At 34.5% G+C, this 23,149-nt stretch overlaps 1 protein-coding gene and 1 pseudogene across 14 annotated transcripts in view; one reads left to right on the top strand and one right to left on the bottom strand.

Annotated features, from left to right (window-relative positions):
- Window positions 1-3,000: 3,000 nt before the first annotated feature.
- The window catches only part of CAPRIN2 (caprin family member 2), a 50,741-nt gene continuing 30,592 nt past the window's right edge, over window positions 3,001-23,149 (bottom strand). For 5 of the 14 annotated variants that reach the window (XM_063074712.1, XM_063074718.1, XM_063074719.1 and 2 more), the window contains 10 exons: window positions 20,969-21,091; window positions 19,703-19,784; window positions 18,069-18,124; window positions 15,239-15,343; window positions 13,713-13,859; window positions 11,103-11,271; window positions 9,508-9,693; window positions 8,672-8,772; window positions 6,179-6,242; window positions 3,001-5,039 (listed from right to left, as the gene is read on the bottom strand). In XM_063074712.1, coding sequence (XP_062930782.1) covers window positions 4,471-5,039; window positions 6,179-6,242; window positions 8,672-8,772; window positions 9,508-9,693; window positions 11,103-11,271; window positions 13,713-13,859; window positions 15,239-15,343; window positions 18,069-18,124; window positions 19,703-19,784; window positions 20,969-21,091 — 1,602 coding nt within the window. In that variant the 3' untranslated portion in view covers window positions 3,001-4,470. Of the gene's footprint in view, window positions 5,084-6,178; window positions 6,243-8,671; window positions 8,773-9,507; window positions 9,694-11,102; window positions 11,272-13,712; window positions 13,860-15,238; window positions 15,344-18,068; window positions 18,125-19,702; window positions 19,785-20,968; window positions 21,092-23,149 lie in introns of all 14 variants that reach the window. The other 9 variants (XM_063074714.1, XM_063074720.1, XM_063074721.1 and 6 more) reach the window with 9 other exon arrangements.
- Window positions 19,136-19,236, top strand: LOC134361383 (U6 spliceosomal RNA; annotated as a pseudogene).

Genomic DNA, 23,149 nt, shown 5'->3' with positions numbered 1-23,149 from the left:
TCTGGATTTTGTGTCCCACTTAGAATGCTCTTCCATACCCACACACTGGTGTCCCCCCCCCACACTCCCCCAAAATTGTGCTAATATAAAGCCCAAAGTCAACAAGTCCCACTTCTGATTCAAAGCTTCCAATCGTCTTTTTGGTGCCCTATTCTTAAATATCTACAGTCAACCAGTTATCACAAGATTCTGAGCAATACAAATAAGAAACTGGAACAAACAGAAAAAGTGTAGGGGAAAAAAAACACATGAAGAAAACTTTAAGAAAAAACTTTATCCTCAGAGCAATGAGAAAACAAAGCAATCATGAAACAAGAATAGAATTAAGTATAGATAAGAAACATTGAGATAACAGGTGTACTTAGAAATTTTAATTGTTAGCAGAAATTTTAAACTCTGCTAAAAGATATGAAGATTAAATAAAAAATCTCCCAATAAAAGAAACTTAGAAAAAAGTTAAAAAATTAGAAAGTTAAAGAACTGGTCTAAAGAGTCTAGTCTTTAAATATAACACTTCCAGATAAAGAGAAAAAAAAGGTATGACAGAAACCAAAGAAACAACTCAAGAAGAGATTTTTCTCTCAGAGGATTAAAGTGATGTACTTGACATGTCTGAATATTTGAATGTCATTCATCTTTGTAGGCCCAGAGTCAGGTACAAATCAGATAACACATATATCTATAAGACTAAATTAATCATTAGCAAGGTATGGGGTCTAAGAAATAAAATTAATGAAGGAATAATGCTTAAGAAACTTAGAATTAGTGAGCCTAAGTCTTCTGGTATTAATAATGGAGGACAATATTTTATAATCTGGCATTCAACATCTTCACTGGTAGAAAATGAACTCTATCTACTAGTAGTCAATATTTGAGACAAACTTATTGCAGCCTAATCACTAAAGTGGTCAATAAGAATACCCCTGAGATAGAATAGCAAGCAGAGGACTTAGACAAATCTAAATGTTTTCATCAAAATTATTTAAGTATTTGGCAGGAGAGGGCAGAAGAATTCATATGGAAAAACTTTCTACATGCCAACAATTATTTCATCTTATAAAATAAATAAAATGTCATCCTAGTTATCACAAGGATCACAACAGAACATCAGATCATTAAAGCTAAGGAGGTAAATTTAACTTTGCAAACAAGATTAAAGTATAAAAACACAGTATGTGATGTCAAAGGATTGTAAAAAAATATAGCTATTATAAAGTTGAAAAAGTTGGGAAATAGAGCTATTATAGAGTTCAGAAAAAATGAGATGATTGAAAGATGTTACAGGGGACAAGTGACCAAACATCTCAAAAAAACATCTTGCTTTAAATACCTGCATTTACTCAAATAATTTTAGAGGAGATAAGAGTCAGTGGCTCACAATTCTTGGATATAGGGAGAAATTTAACAAAAGACTAAAAGATTTCAAGTGAGAAAGAGGAACTCAGGGGAGAATCTACTAAATAGAAAACTTACTTTACCTCCACCATCTCCACCTTCACTAAGACAACTAAGTATTTATATATTCAAGTAATTATATGGAATAGTAATTATATAGAATGCCTTTCTACTTCAGTCATCACTATAAGATCTTCCCAGTAAAGTATAAGTTCTTCACACAATGTACATAAATGAACTTTAGATACCTATGGATCCCCACTACATCTCTTGCAAATGTATGTAAACTCTGTGCATGTGTATATCTTTCTGTAGATATCTGAGCTTTCACTAACCACTTCCAGATCTTCGAAATGTTATTCTGCTTCAAAATGAAAGACCTTATCCATTCATTCTCATAATATATAATATCTCTAATAATATCTAGTTCATTGTCTTTATACTTAGCAAATTAGTATTACATTTTCAATACTCTCCTAAAATATGACTATTATCATGAGGAGATACACTAATGAATCTCTTGTTGTTGGACACTTACCTTAAAAAAATATAGAGTTTCCCACAATGTTTTAAATAAGCATTGATTGTGTACTAAAGAAAAAGACTAAGCCAAAGACCCTGATGCAGTAGAAAACATAATGGCTAGAGAAAGACCCTGTTGAACTTGATCACCAATTTTTCTCAAACATCTGGTTTTCCCCTCAATCATTTAATCATATTACTACTTTTCTGTATACTTTTTAGTTTGTGTTATGGACATAAAAGCCATGAACTACTTTACTTAACTAGAATAATAACATCTCTAACTCACAAAGTATCTACCGTGGGCTGAAAAATATTCTGTTAAATAGGGAATCACATTACATCCTCTATATCAAGAACACTCTATGAACATTTAAGACCATGTAGAACTAAACATGGTACAAGGTTTTAACTGGTGAACCCACAGCCAGCTCAAAAATATTAACTATAAAAAATGTAATGTTCTGATACCATCTTCCTGAGATTACATAACACCTCTGAGTGACAATAATAAAAACAGCAAATTTCTGCCTCAGGAGATGATTTGCTTTGATTTGGCTGATGGGTAAAAATGTTCTTCTCCAACCATTAATATATTCTAGAATACTGCAACCAAAATGCTTACTTCTTAAAATTATTCTTTAAAGTACAGTCGGCTCTCTGTATCCATGTCTTCTGCATCTGCAGAGTCAACCAACCGCAGATCAAAAATATTCAGGGAAAACAATGAAAAACAATATAATAAAAATACAAATAAAAAAACAATACCATACAACTATTTACATAGCATTTACATTGTTTTAGGTACTATAAGTAACCTAGAGATGACTTAAAGTATATGAGAGAATATGTGTAGGTTATATGCAAATACTACATTATTTTACATCAGGGATTTGAGCATCCATGGATTTTGGTATCCACAAGGGGCCCTGGAACTAATCTCCCAAAGATACTGAAGGATGATTGTAATTGAGAAATGAAATACTTATTAAATTATTAGTGAGAAAGATACACAAGCTTAAACTAAGTGTGAGAAAATGTTGTATGTTTAGAATGAACACTAAACTCTGGCAGTGTGACTGCTAGACTGCATAAGACGTGCAGCTGGTCTTGACTTATGACTGTTTGAGTTAGGGATTTTTCAACTTTATGATGGTGCTAAAGCCATTCGCGTTCAGTAGAAACAATACTTCAAGAACCCATTAAACCATTGTTTTTCGCTTTCAGTATTCAATAAATTATATGAGATATTCAACACTTTATTATAAAATAGGATTTGTGTTAGATGATTTTGCCAAATTGAAGCCTACCATAAGTGTTCTGAGCACATTTAAGGTAGGTTAGACTAAGCTATAATGTTCAGCAGGTTAGTTGTATTAAATGCATTTTCGACTTAGGATATTTTCAACTTATGATGAGCTTACTGAAATATAACCCCATCATAAGCCAAGGAGCATCTGTATATACACATACATAGAACTATAAAGTTTTCAGGATTAGAAAAAAATAATCACTGCACCAACATTTCTTAAATGGTTATATCTCAGGCACTGTGTTAAATCTTTTAGATACTTTTAGCTGAACTTCACAATTGCCCTGGGGTTGATCTATCATCATTCCCATTTTACATCTGGGGAAACAGTCTTTAAGAGAGAGAGAGAGACAGAGAGAAAAATCTTAGAGGTAAAATAACTCGCCCCAAGATGAGCTACTATGTGGCAGAATCAGGACTCAAACACAGAATTACCTGACCACAGAGCTATGCTTTCTGATGACTTACCGTTTTGCCTACTCAAGTTAAATTGAGAATCCACTAGAAAGCATAAGTCTAACAGATGGTGGACCAGTAGTATTACCTGTGTATCTCCTATCGTATCTTGTATTATTTGACATGAATAGGTACCCAAAGATAGATAACTAAAAGAAGCACATGCCCTACTGCAAAATAGTAGTATAATTCAAGGAGAATGTGTGATTTGGCCCATGGAAAACAGATCAAATGTTTTAATGAAAGACATGTCTAAGTATACCACCACAGAAAAGTAACTCTAGAGGAAATTATTATATATAAAAGTCTTCTTATTTTAAAAAAGTAGTATGAACCCCTGAATAAATAACCAAGAGATATCAGTGATGAATACTAAAAATTAGACATTTTACCTATCAACTAAATGTTTGATCAAATAGGGACAAAGAAGGTGCATGTAACTTTTTTATTGAGGCACAACAAGGCATTGTAACTTGCCTGAACTTGAGGCAGTCAGTTTAGTAAGCTGAATGTTAATACAGTTAAGGATTAAGTGCAAACAATATACATTCACAGCTTGACTAGCGAGGCTACATCACAATTTATAAAGTGCCAGATTAGTGCTAATTGTCATTCAGCTTGAAATTTTTCATCTTGGGAAGGAAAACAAAAAAGTAAGGACATCCTCCTTCCTCTAGGAATGAAAACATTTTCCTAAACCAGTCAGTCATGAGGGCAAGGACTACTTTTCCTTTAATCCCACTAGTTAGAACACCATCCTTCTATTGTCAATTCTGTACTGACTTTCAATCTTGATAAAGAAGATAGCCTGAAAACGTAGAATATTTCCAACTACTTCCATAAATTGCTCCCCTGTGCAAACGTAACCATATCTGGTCTCCCTGGAAGAGCTGAAGAATTGCATGATTGCTAGCAGTTTCATGGTCTGGAGCACCATCATTGGCATAGGCTGATACCAAGACCTCTTCATTCTTCATGAGGTTGACATACAGTGGCACATTCACTGCCAGCTTAAGCATATGAAAAATGAAAACGTAAGTGCCGTTCACAGGGCAATTAAATCTACCAAGCTGAAGATCAAAAGTTTCTCCCAAGTTGTTCAGAAGAAGATCAAACACAATAGGTTGGTCTAAAGTTCCAGGGGCCAAATTAGAGGTTCTGGCTGCTGAGAAGGCAACTCGCATCTGCTGAGGCAGGGGATAGACGTGTACTGGCAGTATGGTGGCTGCTGGATTTGTCACGGGCACATCCACCGGGGTCATGCTACGGGAATCTCCTTGTCCAGAGTCACCACTGTTAAAGGTTTCGTTGTCTCTTTCTGGGCTGCTCACCTGAGAAGAATCACTCCACCCTGCTGTTTTATTAGCAACAGTGAGTTTCTCATAATGAAGCAGTTAGCTTTGAACACAATATTTAACATTAGTCGGCTACTGAAACACAGATAAAGATACATTTTATAGTAAATTCCAAAACAAAAGCAATAAAGTACAGCTAATTATATTTTTCTAGATTTTTCTGGCAATAGTCTTTTCTAATACTATTCTAAAGCCAAAAAGAACCTAGATAATCTAATTGGCTTTTTTTTTTTTTTTTTAAAGATTAAGACAATATGACTATCCAAAAGGCTGGATAACTTACTACTGTTAGTTAAGGTTAGCAAAGTCTAAAACCTAGGTGTGAACACTTTTTACTTCTTTATCTTCCTCCCGTAATTCTCATTCAGTTAATTCCTCAGTAATCAATCTTCTACAAAGTAGTAAATGTAGAAGGACTCAAGAAAACCAATTACATAAGAGAAACTTTTAGAACTACTAGCCACTCAAGAGGTATATTGATATGGCACTAAACCCCATGATGAATGCTTGTTTTTTATTGGCAAGTTAGTGTGACATCATAAAAATTTAATGTTTTAAGTGCCATACAAACACACTGCTCGGAAATAAGGTGAAGTCAGTATGAATACTGGCAGCTTTCTCAAAAGGAAAAGATTGTTTTCCTATGACAAAGTTAGTTAATCTTCAGTAATTTCTCAGTTACACTGTATCTTTCAATAGTTCCATCACATTTTAAAAAGTGTTATAAATATCCTGCTTGTTTCAAGTCACTATGTATTAACTGTTGATTATTCAAATCTATCAATGTAGTGACAACAGAGTAACTAGAAATATCTTTATTATAAAAACCATCATCCTGAAACATCACATGAAACTATTTGAAGTCAGCAAACTAAATACATAAGATTAAATTATGCTCTGGTATAAAGCAATTTTTTCTTTAAAAAAGAAACCACACTTTTAATTAAATTGACAATTGGTTTCCATAGCCTTTCCAGTGGTCTAATATCTCCCTCAGTACTTCAGAACTATACTTCGACAAACTAAAAACCTCAACAAAATAAATGCTGAAAGCAAAGTGCTCTGGGGAGAATGTGACACAGGATGCAGAAAGAACTACAGATATGTTTTGGGCAAATAAACAGTTAATTACTCTTACCTCTTGAATTTGTCCGAGGACCACCAGATGTCCCTCCTCGTTTATAACACTGCTGGAAATTATCCTAAAATGAACACATAATATTTACCTTGGCACCAAAAATGCAGAGCCATAATTAGTTACTACACAGGATTACTGGCTGGTAAATCTGCGAGATTAAAGTCCTCCTAGTTCTTTATCTGGCCTTCCCCAGCAACCAGAGAAGCTCAGATGTATCCAAACACCAAAAACAAATAAAGCAAGGGTAACAGTGGCAATAAATGTTTCATCTATTAATTAAACTGACAAATTAAATATGTTAATACTCCCAAAAACAATAAATCATTTAAGAGAACATTATGTAGAAGGCACAATGCTAGGTAATAAGGGAAATTCAAAAATGCGCCATGATCCTCTATCTCTCATCTCAATATAAAAGGACATAATAAAGCAAGAACACAGATTTTTTTTTCAATCTTGTTCTATTTATAAGCCAAACTATGTTGGGGTTGGACTTTTGGTGGGGAGGACAGAGGAACTGATAAGAATTATATTGTATATTTATTGGGCTGGCTGGTTTGCTCAGAGATTTGATAACACCAAGGTCAAGGGTTCAGATCCCCTTATAGGCCGGCTGCCAAAAAAAAAAAGAAAGAAAAAGTATTTGTTGCCTAGAAATGTGATTCCATATATTAAAAAAAAAAAAAAAAAAAAAAATGTTCAAGAGGCAGCACTTCAAACTGACTGGAAGAAGCCAGCCTCCATACAACCTATGAAAAGAATAATTACTGGTATAATTATTACATGCAACTACATGCAAAAAATTTAATCAGGACAAGAATGTACATAATAAAAATAATAAGTCTCCTACTCCAGACTCCCAATCCCCCTCGCAATAGCCACCATTACTATTAATTTCTCATATTTCCTCAGAAGAAAATGTAAAGCAGCACACAAAAATACTGGAATACAGGTGCTAAGAACAGACAGCTTTGTTATTTAAGTCTGTATTAATCAATACCCACCCCCCACACACACAGTCCCTGAGGACCAACTAATAACAGCTATTATCTGTACAGCTGATACACATCTGGCACTGTGGTGCTAAGCATTTCTGTGCATTAGTTCATTTCCTCAGAATATCTCATGGAGAAATCCGCACTACCTCTCAGAGTTAGATGAGAAACTAGAGCTCAGAAAGTTTAAGTAACATAACCAAGGTCACATGACAAGTGAACAGGTGAAATCAGGAGTCAAATCCAAGTCATTTAGATTTCAAGGTATGTTTTTTGTCCCTTTTCAATACTGCCTCTGTGTAGACATCTATCTCATGTAACTTTAACCTCTTCAAGTAGAGGTATTTTTTATGTTAACAAAAGAACTTAGTATAGTACCACATACATACTCAAAGGCTTGTAAAACTTCAAAATTGAAAATACTGATGCAGTATAAACTTGTATCTACGTATGACCAATGACAGGAAGTCCCCGCGGTTTGTTAAAGCAGAATGTCTGACATCCTCCTGTCAGTCTTCCATTGTACGCAGTAAAGAAAATCTGCTGAGGCACTTAAATTAGAATAAACAAAAAAATAAACTTATTAAAGAAAGGGCTGTCCAGTTAGCTCAGCTGGTTAGAGAGCCACCTTGTAACACCAGAGTCAAGGGTTCAGATCCCTATGCCAGCCAGCTGCCCCCCCCCCCCAAAAAAAGGCAGTGGGCAGAGGTCTCTGCTATACTTGAAATTTAGGCAAACTAAATTGAAAAGCAATATAACCAGATGCTCCTCGACTTAAGGATAGGTTTATGTCCCAACAGACCCATCACCAGTTGAAAATATCCTAAGTCAAAAATGCATTTAATACACCTAAAAGAAAAAACATCATGGCTTAGCCTCACATACCTTAAATGTGCTCAAAACACTTATATTAGCCTACAGTTGAGCAAAATTGTCTAACACAGACTGTTTTATAATTAGGTGTTGAATATCTCATGTAACTTATTGACTAGTGAAAGTGAAAAACAGAATGGTTATGTGAATACTTGAAGTACAGTTCCCACTGAATGTGTATTGCTTTGGCACCAAAGTCAAAAAAATCACTAAGTGGAACAATCATTAGTAGGGGACTGTCTGTAGTAAAGTCAAGTTCATGGTCTCTGGAGTTAAGAAACTCACATTCTAATCTCAGTTCTACCATTTACTTGCCGAGTGACCTTAGACAAGTTATTTAACCTTTAAACCTGTTCTCTTATAAAGTAGAGTGATGGATGAGTTCATACAAACCACGTGATGAATAAAGTCATTAATACCTTCTAAGTTCCACATAACTAGCAGTCATCATTTATACTCTTTGGGCAACTGGAAAAGCTTCAACTCTCCATAGGACTTACAAGCAGTTCTAAAACTAAGAGTACACGTCTACAGAACAAATTATGACTATGCTATAGCTTAATCACCAGTTTAACATCACCTTAACTTACCACACCATTTAACTATGACAACTACTCTTACTTACCCTTTGGGAATAAGGTGTTCCAGGATACTCTCTAGCTTGGAACTGCAGCTGGCTATAATTTCCATTGGAAATTGAAGCAGGTCCTCTATAAGTATCAAAACCTAACAAACAAACAAACAACTTACATAAATTTATGGGCAAAATCACACTAAACTTTCTAATATTCTAATTCTATATCACTTGAAAAGTTAAAGTGATCCCATTATGCTATCATTACAGATATGCCTTCTTTAAGCAAACTCTACTAATATTGCTTCCACAGTAAAACATATTTTTAAGCCAAGTTAGGAAATTTACTACTGCTAGAATGCAGGTGGAGGTTGGGAAGGAGCGGTGGTAGGGCAATTAGGTACTTACGACCTCTCTTTAGAGTATTTTTTGCTAATACCAAGCAGTAACTAGGAACCATAACGATCACTTAAGAGAATATCATTATCACAGTCTCAAATTCTATGTTCTTCTCTGTAGTATAGTCTGACAGACAACTAGAAATTGGGTAATGTCTAATTATGACACATTTTTAGCACAGTTAAGTCAATTAACAAAAGAAAAATTACTCAAATATGAAAAATAAAATTCATCCCTAGAAAAACAAGATGGTTGATCTTTCTACTTCAGTAAGTCACAGGATCAATCTGCCCTTAATACAGAAAGTTAGTTCCTCTTTTATAGAGAACAGATGTATTAAAAATACTCTATTATCTACAAGTAGGGAATTTTCTACTATGTTATAAATGGCAATGACAAAAGAGAACAAGGTAAGGTAAAAATGGTCCAAGTCAGATAAATATATAGACAAAATAATTCAGTATAATGAAATTTTATTCAGAGCATACCTTTATAACTACCAGGGGACCGATAGGAATTGGTTAGTAATCTCCCACCACGGGTACATCCTCTAACAGATCCCCGGCTATTGACAAAAGGCTGGGTAGGTCTTGGAAATACATTCGTCTGTGCTGGGTAAAAGGCAAGGCTACCATTGCTTACTTGAAGAGTTCCATCAGGATGATAATTTGCTGCTTAAGTAAATATTTTTAGAATCCAAGAGTTAAACAGTAACAAAAGGTACAATACTTTTTATACTTATAAGCCGATATATAGCAAAACCTTTAATATAATTTTCTCCCTTTTAAAAAAAACACAGGATACACACAAGTATGTGTGTGTGTATTTACATACATAAAATGGTATATTATTCAGTATTACAAAGGAAGGAAATGTGACACATGGATAAACCCTGAAGACATTATGCTAACTGTAATAAGCCAGTTCCAAAAGTACAAATATTGTATGATTTCATTTATATGAGGCACCTAGGGCAGTCAAATTCATAGAGTCAGAAAGTAGAATGGTGGTTGACAGGGGCTGGAGGGAGACAAGAGAGAGTTAGCGTTAAATGGGTGCAGAGTTTCGGTTGAGGAAGATGAAAAGGTTCTGGAGATGAATGGTGGTAATGGTTGCACAATTTGGATGAACTTAATGCCAAAGAACTGGACAGTTAAAAATGGTTAAAATGATCATTTTCATGTTATGTATATTTTACCACAATTTTTTTAAAAGACAGTCTATTCCAGGTAAGGGAGTAAAAGAAAATGAATTCTAATTAATACTATAATTGAGGAAGCATGAGACAAAAACATCCTTTATGTAACTCACCTGCACTATCTCTCAACAGTACAGGTGAGAATAGAATCAGGTCATTTGTGGCTAGGTCCAAGGATTTACATTTATTACCTCTTCATCATTTGATTATTCAAGTACCCAGAATGCTCAATTCACTTGCTCAGGATTAAGTTTTAGAAAACTCAATAGGTGTCTGAAATATCAACACTAAAAATCTACAAATGCTTCTTACGTTAAGAAATAAGTACAAAGTTGCCTATTCTTTCATGATTCAGAATAGATCATTTGATGAAAGATCAAAATAGTCTCCCATCTTTAAGCAAATAGTACAATAAGAATACTAAGTTACATCTTCACGTTAATCAATGTGAAGGAAGCAAAGAGAAAAGGCCAGATAACTATTTGTCTGTGATAAAAGGGTTAACAATGTTTTCAAAACCTTCATAAAAGCAGCTGGATAGTGCCTATCTACTTCAATCACTGTCTATTGTAATCAAAGCAAGCAGATTTAAAAATACAAGCATACTTCAAGGTTAATCAACCATCTAAGTTCTACCTCTACAAAAGTTAAAATTAATAAGTGAGCTTACCTGAATAAAAGAAAAGGCATTAGGTGGTTACTAGTCAAGAAAGAACTTCAAAAGTGTCACTACAGACTTGCTTTTTTTTTTAATTTTACTTCTCAAAATACATTGTACTTGATTTTCATGCCCCTTTACCTACTCCTCCCCACCACCCTCAGACTTGCTTATTATTCAATTCACTGTCATCTAAGTCTTCAAAATATCATATACAAAGATCTTACCAGTCTCTTGAGAAAGAACAGTTTGTTCCACATGTATAGCTGGTAGCTGGCACTGGGGTGGCGTTTGTGTACTTGCTGTAGTAAAACTTTGATTGTAGCCAGGTGAATAAGGGGATTCTTTTATTTCTTGTTCTTTCCGTGGAGGCAGAGGTGCATTAACATTAAATACCTTAAAGACAGGGTACATTGATTGAGTCATTCATGCAGTTTCATAAAAAATGCTTATGGGTGGCATCCAGCAAAACTTTACAATATTCAAAAACTTCTGTTTGGTTGGCAAAGGACTTGAATAGACATTTCTCCAAAGAAGATAAATGGCCAAACAACACACGAAAACATGTTCAACATCATTAATCATTAGGGAAATGTAAATCAAAACCACAACGAGATACCACTTCATACCCATTAGGATGGCTATTATCAAAAAGACAGAAAATGTTGGCAAGGATGTAGAGAAATTGGAACCCTCATGCACTGCTGGCAGAAATGTAAAATGGTGCAGCCACTGTGGAAAACAGTATGGTGGTTCCTCAGAAAATTAAACATAGAATTACCATATGACCCACCAATTCCACTTCTGGGTATATACCCAAAACGATGAAAAGCAGGAAAATAAATAGATATTTGTACTCTCAGGTTCACAGCAGCATTATGCACAATAACTAACAGGTGGAAATAACCCAAGTGTCCATCAACAAATGAATGGATAAACGAAATGAGGTATATACATAATATGGAATATTATTCAGCCATAAAAATGAATGAAATTCTATACATGCTATAACAAGGATGAACCTTGAAAACATTATACAAAGTGAAATAAACCAGAAAAATATTATATGAGGTACCTAGAATAGATAAATTCATAGCAACATAAAGTAGAAAAGAGGTTACCAGGGGTTGGGAGGAGGGAGAAATAGGGAGTTGTTATTTAATTAGTACAGAGCTTCTTTTTGAAATGATGAAAAAGTTCTGGAAATAGTGGTGACAGTTGCACATTGTCAATGTACTAAAGACCACTGAATTATATACTAAAAAATAGTTAAAATGGTAAATTTTGTCTTATATATATTTTACCACAGTAAAAAACAAATAAAACTTCTGTGTGATTCCTGTTGAATTTATACCCAAGAGCAAAAGTTAATCTTCCTGCTATTATGCTATCACAGTAACATTTACTAAGAATGAAAGCTATTTAGGGGAAGAGGGCCCTTTTTCAAAAACTAAAGATGAATGAAATAATTTACCATTTACTGAATTTTTAGTATGTGGCAGGCAATGACCTATCCAAACCCTGGCCATGCTTTATAAAATAGCACTTCTACTACTCTCTAGCTTCTTTATTCTGCTCAATTTTTTCTTATAGTACATACCACCTGATAAATGAATATTTTCCTCTCTGGCACTTGTATCTCCATAATAAAATGTAAGTTTCTTGAGCATAAAGACTTTTCTTTTTTTTCACTGCTACAACCCCACTGATTAAAAACAGTGCCTGGCTTCATAATAATGTGTTTAATAAATAAATGAATGAGAACCAATCTGAACTGGATAGGATTCAAACAGAGAAGACAAACTGGCATGAGCAAAAAGGTATTGTAACAAGAATGTACATGATGGCTCAAGGGACTAGTCTGGCAGGTTATACCAGACTTCAAAAGGTATTGAGTGTCAGGCAAAGGACTCGATTTCATTCTGCAATGAACCACTGTTCACTTTTAATTAGGCAAAAGAAAAAAGTAAAATCAACATGGCAATACTGTGCAGGATGAACTGACAGGTAAATAGTGAAAGCAAGGAAACTTTGTTCTAACTGACCAAGCACAAGGTGATAAAGTGAATGAACTCAGATGTCTAAATTCATCAGCTATCTCCCTGCATAGCTTTCCATTGTTATGTGCCTGCTTTACATTGCTGCTGACTAGCCCTACCCCACTACCATCACTCCAATGTCTTGATGGGACATTAAGCACTATCAGGAAAGGTAATTATTGGCTCACTAAGGTTTGCTTTTGTTTTCTGAAGAACTGCTTTATATTAGTCTGTGTTTAGAGAATAAATATACAAATCTAGCTATAATATTACCTTAAAAAAGTTTTAAACTACAATTTGTAGAGGAATACATAATTTAAAACACCAAACAAACCTGAACAAATCTCCAAGAACCAGCATGAGATCAGAATGAAATCAAATAAAAGTTTCACCAATGACAGAACACCCAGGTATGTCCTGTATTTCAGGTTACTGGTGTTATGGAACAATAGTGTGGTATTAGCAATGGTTAGTATTATTAAGCTGTTGCTAGAAAACTACATTTCTCATTCACATATTTTGTTGGTTTAATATGGGTCTTCAGCTTTGCCTACTACTAACTTTCAGTGAGCAAACAATACTCCAATAAAAACTCATTCAAAATTCTAGAGACTTTGGATTTAATACTCTTCTGCCACAAAAAGTATTTCCACTGCACAAATGTAAATTCTGCCAGCCCAAATAGGAGTAACATAAAAGGCAAATTTGTTAACATAGTACTCAATAATAGATGTATGAAAAACAATAGCTTTTAACAGGAATAATGAACTGCAATCATCATTCATGTTTCATACTCACTGTCTGCATGGCTTGAAAGGGTGCTGTGTTAATGGTTACTGAATTACTACTTGCTGGAGGTGACTGGAAGCCCTGTTCAGAGCCCTTTGACATGGGAGGATTTGGAGAAGCTAGTGAAGACAGTTGCTTGCTTGGGGGAACTGCTGCCTGGGGAGGAGAAATGCAGCATCAGCCAGTCACCTGCCATATAACAAGCAGTTAACTTACACTAAACCCCAAACTGGCATAAGTCAGCAAGTTCTTTAGGATGACATTTGGACACAGGAATGCAAAAGAATAGCTTTTGCTTACAATTTCAAATCTCAATTGCTGAGGGTGCACACTAGTATTTGTTTTGCACAGCTTGCTGACTAAGTGAAAGTCTTACTAATAATCAGTCTAACAGATGAGGGGCTGGACTTTTTATGAGCACCTAGTCCTTTTTAAACCCCAAAATGGTATTTTCCAGCTAATATTATTCCAAACTTATCACAGAATTGGACTTAAGAAAAACCTTGGGTTAGTTGCTTAGTAAGAGTTAATTTTTCTCTATTTTAATTCAGCTGTCTGAAAAAGAAAATCAACCCTGATCGAATTTAAACAATCCTTATCTAAGGGGATAAGCAAGCTCCTGACATAACAGAATATAAATTCAAAGGCTTAAAAAGATACTAAAAACCAATCCCAATGAGATTATAAAGCAGACAGCTGTGAGTCACTTCATAACAATCACTTCTTCCTCTTCTTAAAATGAGGAGCCAAGTAATTTCAATTTAGACCAAGTAAGCGCCATAAAAACTATCATTTACATTTTCTTATATTTTATAATGAATACATATTCTTGCGTTTTTGTTTCTGTTTTTGTTTTTGGCAGCTGGTCAGTACTGGGGCCTGAATCCTTGACCCTGGTGTTACAAAACCATGCTCTAACCAACGAGCTAACCGGCCAGCCCTTCTGACTACATATTCTTGCATAAGAGTTACCACCAAAAATAAAACCCAATAGTTGCTAAATTACCCCCCAAAACTCATCCTATCCTATGTGTATCTCAAGGATTTACTCAAATTTAGTAAAAACTATAACTTAGCACAAACATAATACTGTCAAAATTCTCTTGACAAAATTAGACAAAAACAGACCGTAACTCATTCCAACTCAGGTCAGTGATAATATTAACACTATAAATAGTCTTCAGTTACATGAATAAAATATTTTTCTAAGGATTCCTTCTGTTTAAATATAGTGAGAAACTTGACCTAATCCTACCTAAAACTTTTCACTTTCTTATTAAAAATTGACCTACTTATTGCATTAAATAATGTAATTTAAATTTACTTATATGCACTACTTATATTTACTTATATGGCAAAGCCACAATAAAGTTACCTGTATAAGTTCCAGGACCATAACATCTATAGAAAGCAATACATTAGTAAAGCATAAATGTTACATCATTCAACTGATCATGCTTGTAAAGTCATAAGATAAGCTGGTTCTACTATTCTTTAAGACAGAAAAGAAATGAAGACAATTGGTCTTTTATTACCTCAGGAGTCTCTGAGGTCATAAACTCTGTTTCAGATCCCGAAGAAGCCTGATCAGTAGAAACCAAGCAAGCATTTGAGCTACAAGTAACTGGAGAAGAAGCAGCCTAGACACAGGAAGATATAAAATATTGTAAAAGGCACATTTTGTTCACTTTATATTTCTCGGGCTCTGAGCTTCCTAATATGTTAAGTCTTACTAGTGCCAGGTACTATTCTAAACAAACACTTTACACATATTGATATTGTTAAGCCTAACAATAATCCTGTGAAGTAGATACTACTATCTCCTTTTATTGACAATCAGGCAAAGGCAAAGAAAGGTTAATGAATGTCCCCAAGATCACACTAAAATTAAGTGGCAGAGCTGAGATTCAAACCCAAGCAGCCTTCTACACCACCTTTCCAGGCCTGGTCACCAAAACTACACATCTAATCCACACCTTATCAAGATTCTTGGTCCTGGAAACCTGGGGCCAGATTTTCAATCTGACACTTAACAGCATTCACTGAAGATGAGTTCAGACCACATTTAACATTGTGGGTGCAAGTCTGCCAGAGATCATAATAACTAAACTTTTACAGTAAGTGCTTTCAGTGTCTTAAAGAGGTAGGTAGAAGTATAAATAGGAAGGAAAAGCTCTACATAAATCAAAATGACACCAAAATTCTAATGAAAAGTTAAAGCTAATACTACATAAAAAGCATAGAAGGAACTAAAGCCACGACAACTGTAACCAATAAAAAACTAAAAGAGTGGCTAGGGTCCTAAGACAGGAGTCCAGGGGCCTCACCCCTGCCCACCCCTGCCCATAACCAGGCCAGCTGTGGGCCAGCCCCAATCCCCTTCCCCTCTCCCCGCTAACAACATCTTAGAATGTACTTACTAAAAAAAAAAAATCTAGCTTCACAATTACCTGCTTCAATAAAATAATCACACCATTTAATTTCCTGACCCAACTACCAAATTAACAAAAAAAATTTTTTTAATGAAACATAAAAGAGTGCCTAGGAAAGAATTCTATGCCACAATGGATATTAGACTATAAAGAGACACACCCATAAAAATCTACTAATAGCAAGGTCTAAAGTGTCAGTGAATCCTCTCCTTTTACCTAAATGCTTCTATGTGGTTCTCAAGTAGTAAAATAGGTGAATTAGAAACTAATGAGAGTAACCAAACATCCAAGAAGTTGTGTTCAGGGACCTTCTAGAAGGGGCTATAATGATATGCTGCTTCTCAAGGAGAGTATGAATCAAGTTTTTAAAAGATCTCTAGGGAAAAAGTTTTTTTAAATCCTTTGGAACATTTTATATACCTAAATAAAGAGGCATAATTTAGATCTGACCAAAATATTAGAACTATTATGAGATTATTGTGTTTCTAAAACCAGGCCTTTTTTCTGGCTCTCATTAAAATGAGACAACTGCCCCAAAAAAAGTGGGACTGGTCATTGTGGGGACATAACTAACTCTATTGCTAAGGGAAGATTCACAGATGCTGAGTTAAGGCAGTGTAGGCCACTAGATAGTTAAGCTTTAAAAGACTTAAATTTTAGTCAAAAGGTTCATTTAACAAAAAAGATAAAGACACATTCTTTACATTAGCATTTATTTAGAAGTTACAACAGTTCTTGCTTCCAAATGATGCTCTTTAAGTAGACAAGCTGAAGGCAGTTTCAGTACTGGTGATTAAACATTATGTTAAAGACTAGTGGTTCGTGCTCGCTTCGGCAGCACATATACTAAAGACCAGTGGTTCAAAAAACAGATATGCAGATTCACTCAGAAAGTTTATTAAAAATATAGATGCCTAGATAACACCCCTGGAAATTCTGCTCCAATAGGTCTAAGGTGATACCTTAAAATATATTTTATTAAAGTGACCAGGGGATTCTGACACAGCCATCCCACAAGACTGCACCTGAGAACCACTACGCTAAACCAGTGGCTTCTCAAAACAATTTAACTTGTCAACTGAAAGCCTTATGTAGAACCCTAACAGCTAGAACAGATAAAACAGAAAAACAGAACTGCTTTTGTTAAAGCGGTGAGTAGAACGGAGGAAGGTAAGGCAAAATTCCACTGATATAAACTGCTCAACAAATACAGTTTGAAAATTGAGCCACACCTCATCAAACTATATATAAACCACTGTAAATAAATGGTATTTACTCAGAAGTTTTTAGAAGGCAAGGTTACAACTGTTGAACCTACTGGTCAAAATATTTCTCTTACTGCCAAAGCAGCTACTGCCAAGAAAATTGCTGTAAGGTCTTCAGATGGACACTGAGAAATTTTCTTTTAAGGTATACCAGAAAACAAGTGAACCTTGGGCTTACTATTGATGGAAATGCAATGTGGAGTTTAGATAGCTCAATGATCTGGTCCTTTGTATCTGTATTCTGTGAAAATTAGTTTCTCAGAATGTTAATTATTATGTTGGGGGTGGGAGGGGACTGGCTAACCATAGGTTAAACAAAATTAGTTTCTTCAGACCCTTTACTATGCTGATAGTAAATACTAAGTGACTTATATAGCTCAATAGCAAAGTAATATTCTCAGACAAGATACCTCTGAATTCTTCAGGCCTGGTCTTCCCTTACTAAAGTCAGTTAACCTCCTCTAGTATAATAGACATTTTCAGCATAGCCATCAGGGAATCTTTTCAGGACCAGCTGTACTTAATCTAAAAAATTAGATATCCTTAGGACATTTTTAATAATTTAGTTAGGTACATTAGAATGAGGTCTGATTACTCTTCTCCAAAGCAAGATGTTCTTCCCTGAATAGTAAAGAAGAATAAATGAAAGATTAATTTGGAGAAGTTACCTGTAACGGCTCTTGAAGAAAATCACTTTGACTGGACAGATTTTGTTCTGTAGGTGCTGCAGAGAGTGAAGTAAACAGTAAATTATTGGGGGCAGGGAGAGTTTATGCATATCAACTGAGAGGTAACTAAAGTTTACGCTTTACAAAAAAAGCATTAGCTTGAAGGACTAGGTGTCAGGTCCACAGTGCACTATTAGAGCTTTAAAAAGAGTCAGAGAAGATTGTAGAAGCATAGGAAATACTAGGTCCATCTGTGATACACAGGTTAAATGGGCAGATGCATCATTTCAAGGCTCCCAAAAGAAAAAAATTATGACTTTTAAAAATAACTGGTAATACTAATCTGGAAGATGAAACCTGAGCTATGAAGAATAGTAAATAACTGATATACTCAAGTTTCACAAATTTCAAAGTAAGTCTTAGCTGGGTCAACTGTCTAAGTTTTTTTCCTCTCTCTCTCTATGTATACTAATATGTTTTCAATTACTTAATTTTCTTTCTTGTTAATGTCCATCACTTTTGTTAATTACTCTCTATTTATTCTCCTTACTCAACCCAAGAATTACTGCACCAATCTTCCAGCTGGTGTATACTGCTCATTACAGCTGGACCAGTGGGTTTTTTCACTCCTTGCCTGAGAGAAACTAGTGTGAAGCAAAAAGCCCAATCTTTGAAGTATCAGACCAGATTCAAATCTACACTCCATCATTATTTATATGTTAATAACTGTTCTACACATCACTAAGGTAATCTCACTCATAGTTAGGATCCAAAAGACAGCGCTAGAGTTAGAATCCAAAGGTGTCAAGTAAGTTCTAGTCAAAACTCACTCCAAGAACATAAAAAACTGCAACAACAGCTACTAGGCATTTCTATTCACCCAAGTGGAGACTTTCTCCAAAGAATGCAAACGGGCTGGTTAAGTACACTAATGTCCTAATGGAAATTTACCCACATATAACTCTGATAACAGATGGATACCCCTAGAATTAACACACAGACATAGTTACTTTAACTCTTAAGATATCTAGAGTAAAATCATTTGTAAAAGAAACAATTGTTAGCTTTTGCTTTAGCAGCACATACACTAAAAATTGGAATACAGAGAGGATTGGCATGGACCCTGCATAAGGATGATATGCAAATTCATGAAGACTTCCATATTTTTAAAGAAATGATAAATGCTTAAGATAATGAAGAAAAAAAAAAAGGTTGTCAGATTTCAGTGGATAAGGGAGGGAGGGATGAATAGGTGGAGCACAGAGGATTTTTAGGGCAGCAAACTATTCTGCGTGATACTGTAATGGTTAGTACATGACATTACACATTAGGCAAAACCCATAGGACTGTACAATACAAAGAGGTAGCCCTAATATGAAATTAAGTTAATAATAATAATCAATATTGATTCACAATTTTAACAAATGTACCACACTACCGTAACATGTCAATAACAGGAGAAACTGTATATGTGGGTGGGAGAAGGGCATGGGAACTATCTACTTTCTGCTCAATTTCTCTGTGAAACTAAAACTGCTATAAAATTTTTTTTAATTCCAAAAAAAAAAAAAAAAAGAAAGAACAACTGTTAGATCTAAAGCTGTTTTTCCCAAGTCTTTAGAATGATTACATACCTACTGGGCTACTTGGAGCAGCTGAAGGCGGCTGTGAGGATGGAATTGCACTTGAAGGTTTGTCAAAATCCAGAACAGACTCCTAAAGACAAGATTTTAAATAATGAGTAGGAACAAAGATTACTTAAAAGCCATTACTATCAAATTATTCATGATGTTGCTCATAGTTTCTTAACTGTAGTTATCCTGCTAAAGCTATAGTTATCTAGCTAATAACTATCTCAAACTGTTAAAAATTTAGTCTTTATAGAAGAAATAGAGTTAAAAATAAAATCTAAAGTAACTGCCAGACTTTAATGTTGTGTCAAGTGTTAAAGCTACAATAATTATCCCAAGGCCTAAGTTGGAAATGAAACTCCCAACCTCAGGTCTTAAACATAAGCACTTATGCAATCTAGTCGGAACCTTCAACTTTATTTTACCCAACCAATGAGTTTCTATTTTATCTCAACCACTTACTAGCTCATGCTATTACACACTTTCATGATGAGAAACCATTCTCTCCTATCTGCCTATCTTGGTTCTCTCAGAAAAGTTTCCAACATTTTGCATACTTAAGCTACACACAGAAGGAGCAGGCAATTCCTTCATTTTGCAAATAAGTAGAGAGTTGGACAATACATAACTTGCTATAGGTTATATACATGGTAGGTGGTAGAACTGGAATTTAAACCCAAGCGTAAATCCAAAGTTCAAAACCTTTTTACTAAACAAAAGTAACTTATTTGACTACTTCAGCCATCAGAAATATCATACTATTCTGAAATTCTGTAAGAGTCTCTATCACACAATTTAATTAAACACTGTATCACAAAAGTTATCATTTAACTATTAATTTAACACAAGTTGACAATCTTCTACAAGTGGCGAAGGCAATGAATGTCTTATAATTTTTTACACACAATGGTACCAAACAGAATACCAAGCATAGAATATATTAACACATTCTGGTTGGAAATTAACAATGATGTATTATCACTAACAATTCTTCAGTATTTAAAGCTTTTTACATGTTTAATTCATTTTTTATTCACAACAAACTTAGGAAGTAGGAATTATTATCCTCATTTTTCAAAAAAAGAAACTGAGACAGAATCAAGTAATTTGCCTAAACCTTCAGAGCTAGGAGGCAGCGCAGCCAGGATTTGCACTCATTTTGGACAACAGAATCTATCCTCTTAACAACAATTTCACAGTAAAGCGTCAGATCAGAAGTTAGTAGCCCCATGTACATCATTTAAGATTTTTTTTTTAAATGACTCATACTTGCATAAAGTTACAAGTTCCTTGAATCTGGGTCATCAAGTCCTGCAGTTTTTCTTTCTTCGATACTGGATCCTTTGAAAGGGTAGAGGAAGAACCTACAGGCTGATGCATAGGCTTAGGCACCTACAAGATAAACCCATAATGTATAAAAGTGAAATTCAAATTCAATATCCTAATCCAGGAAACTTAGTTTATCACCACATCTTAAGGAAAGCAAAACAAACAGCAATGCTCATTTATCAGATTTATCTCAAGTAAAGAATTTCCACATAAACACATTTTCTAAATAATTTATGCAAATTTTAAACAGTTCTTCCCCCTTCAGAACAACTTTAATGGAAATCTGTCTAAAACATAAAGCATTCTATTTTTAAAAGGAAGACCCAGAATAACAGAATCTCCTCATTAAGAGTGCTTCCACTACAGATATCAGTTACCATATGTCCTCTATAAGATGCCACTGACTATGAGACAATGATTTTTTTCCAGGGCAAAAATTACTACTACTGCATTAAATATACATCCCATTTTTAAGATGTATCTGATTTCAGAAATATTAGGATGTAAATACATATATGTACATATACATATCCTAAAATTGAGGAAATACACTATTACATTTTGTTATAAAGTAATTACACTCTTGGGGGCTATTGATGTTTATAATTTATAAGGTGGTTAGCCCTCAGGTTAAATTGCTTAAAATTGCTACACATCCTGAATTAGAACAATTTTACAGTTATTCCAACAGCAGTCAGTATGCCTGTCTCTACACGCTCCTCTTCTCCACCTTCTAATTCACTGAGAAGTCACACAGTTAAGCTTGTCAAAGTACTAGATAAGAGATAGTAAACCCTAAGTAAATACATAAGGGGGTCTTCTAGCTTTATCTAGTCTTTTGACTTGGAATTCTATTTTGCCCTTGACTGTACTTAGTCATGTTCTAGACAGTTGAGATTGCAAGAAAGAGGGAGACAAATATTGTATTATACATAGAAGTGTCTTCTCAGTTACTGAAAAATCCTACAACTTCAACATAATGCTGTGTCATAAAAACAAATTAAATATGAGTTTTGACCTTTCCTACTAAGTATCCCTGATTTTAAATCCTATTTAGCAAATAGCATGATATCAATATTCTGGTATGGTAAAGGTTCGGCATTGCTATCCCTAGTGGAATTTTAAACCAAGTTGTTTTAAACACTTTTATTGAGATATTACAAACTTAGTCCAAATAGTTATCATATTACAACTACTGTTGTGTGATATCTGGTTAATGAAGTAAGGCTACTGATCTGTAGGGTCAGGAAGAAGCTAAAATAAATATTAACTAGCACTTGAAGGATACAGGGAGAAAGAAGAACAAAAGAAGATAACTCTAAAATTCTCTTCCCATAAGGTAGAACTGAGCTAGGAGTAATTTATTTATAAAATGCAATGCTTTGCTTTCCCCTAGCAAAATGTTTTCACACTGTTAAGAGGACCAAAGATTGATTGGAAAGCCTTTGGCTAAAATGGCACAGAAGTGCATGGAAGACTACTGCTACATAGAGACGGAGAACACATTTCTTAGCAAACAAGTTGATACATTTGCATTATGAAGAGTGGTAGTTAAGTAATTTATAATTTAATAAAAGGTAACACTAACAGGATTGTATCCAAGGTATAAGCCTTATCTTCCTGAAATAGGTTGTCATTAACAGATTGAAACCTTACTTTTGAACTAAATCTCATACTCCAAAACCTAACTACAAAATATTTAATGCCTACAGTTTCCTATCTCTGTAAAATTCTCATTTTGAAATGGAAATACAGAATGAATTCAAATCCTTCCCCAACTACTAAAATATCTGCAATCACCCTGTACCTTCTTCATAAGAGTACAGACTAATCTGAGTGACTAGTAATGAGTCAAAAAGAAGAGACTATAGAAAAATATAAATTCTGTCCAAAAAAGTCAATCATGTGACAGGCAGAAGACACCAAGTGAAATATAACACATCACCCATCCTGTGACAAGCATTTACATTATTCACTTGTTCACATTACGACCTTGTCTGAACCATCCATCATTTTGATGTCATTATGTTATTAAAATTTTAGCATTAAAACTTAACATTTTATAATTGTGCACATTTCATCTCAGGTTAGACTCAACAACAGACTAGGTTAACTTCCAAT

The sequence above is a fragment of the Cynocephalus volans genome, chromosome 12, assembly GCF_027409185.1.
Source record: "Cynocephalus volans isolate mCynVol1 chromosome 12, mCynVol1.pri, whole genome shotgun sequence".
Classification (NCBI taxonomy): domain Eukaryota; kingdom Metazoa; phylum Chordata; class Mammalia; order Dermoptera; family Cynocephalidae; genus Cynocephalus; species Cynocephalus volans.
The sequence above is the reverse complement of the archived record's forward strand: the minus strand, read 5'-3'. Positions and strand labels throughout refer to the sequence as shown.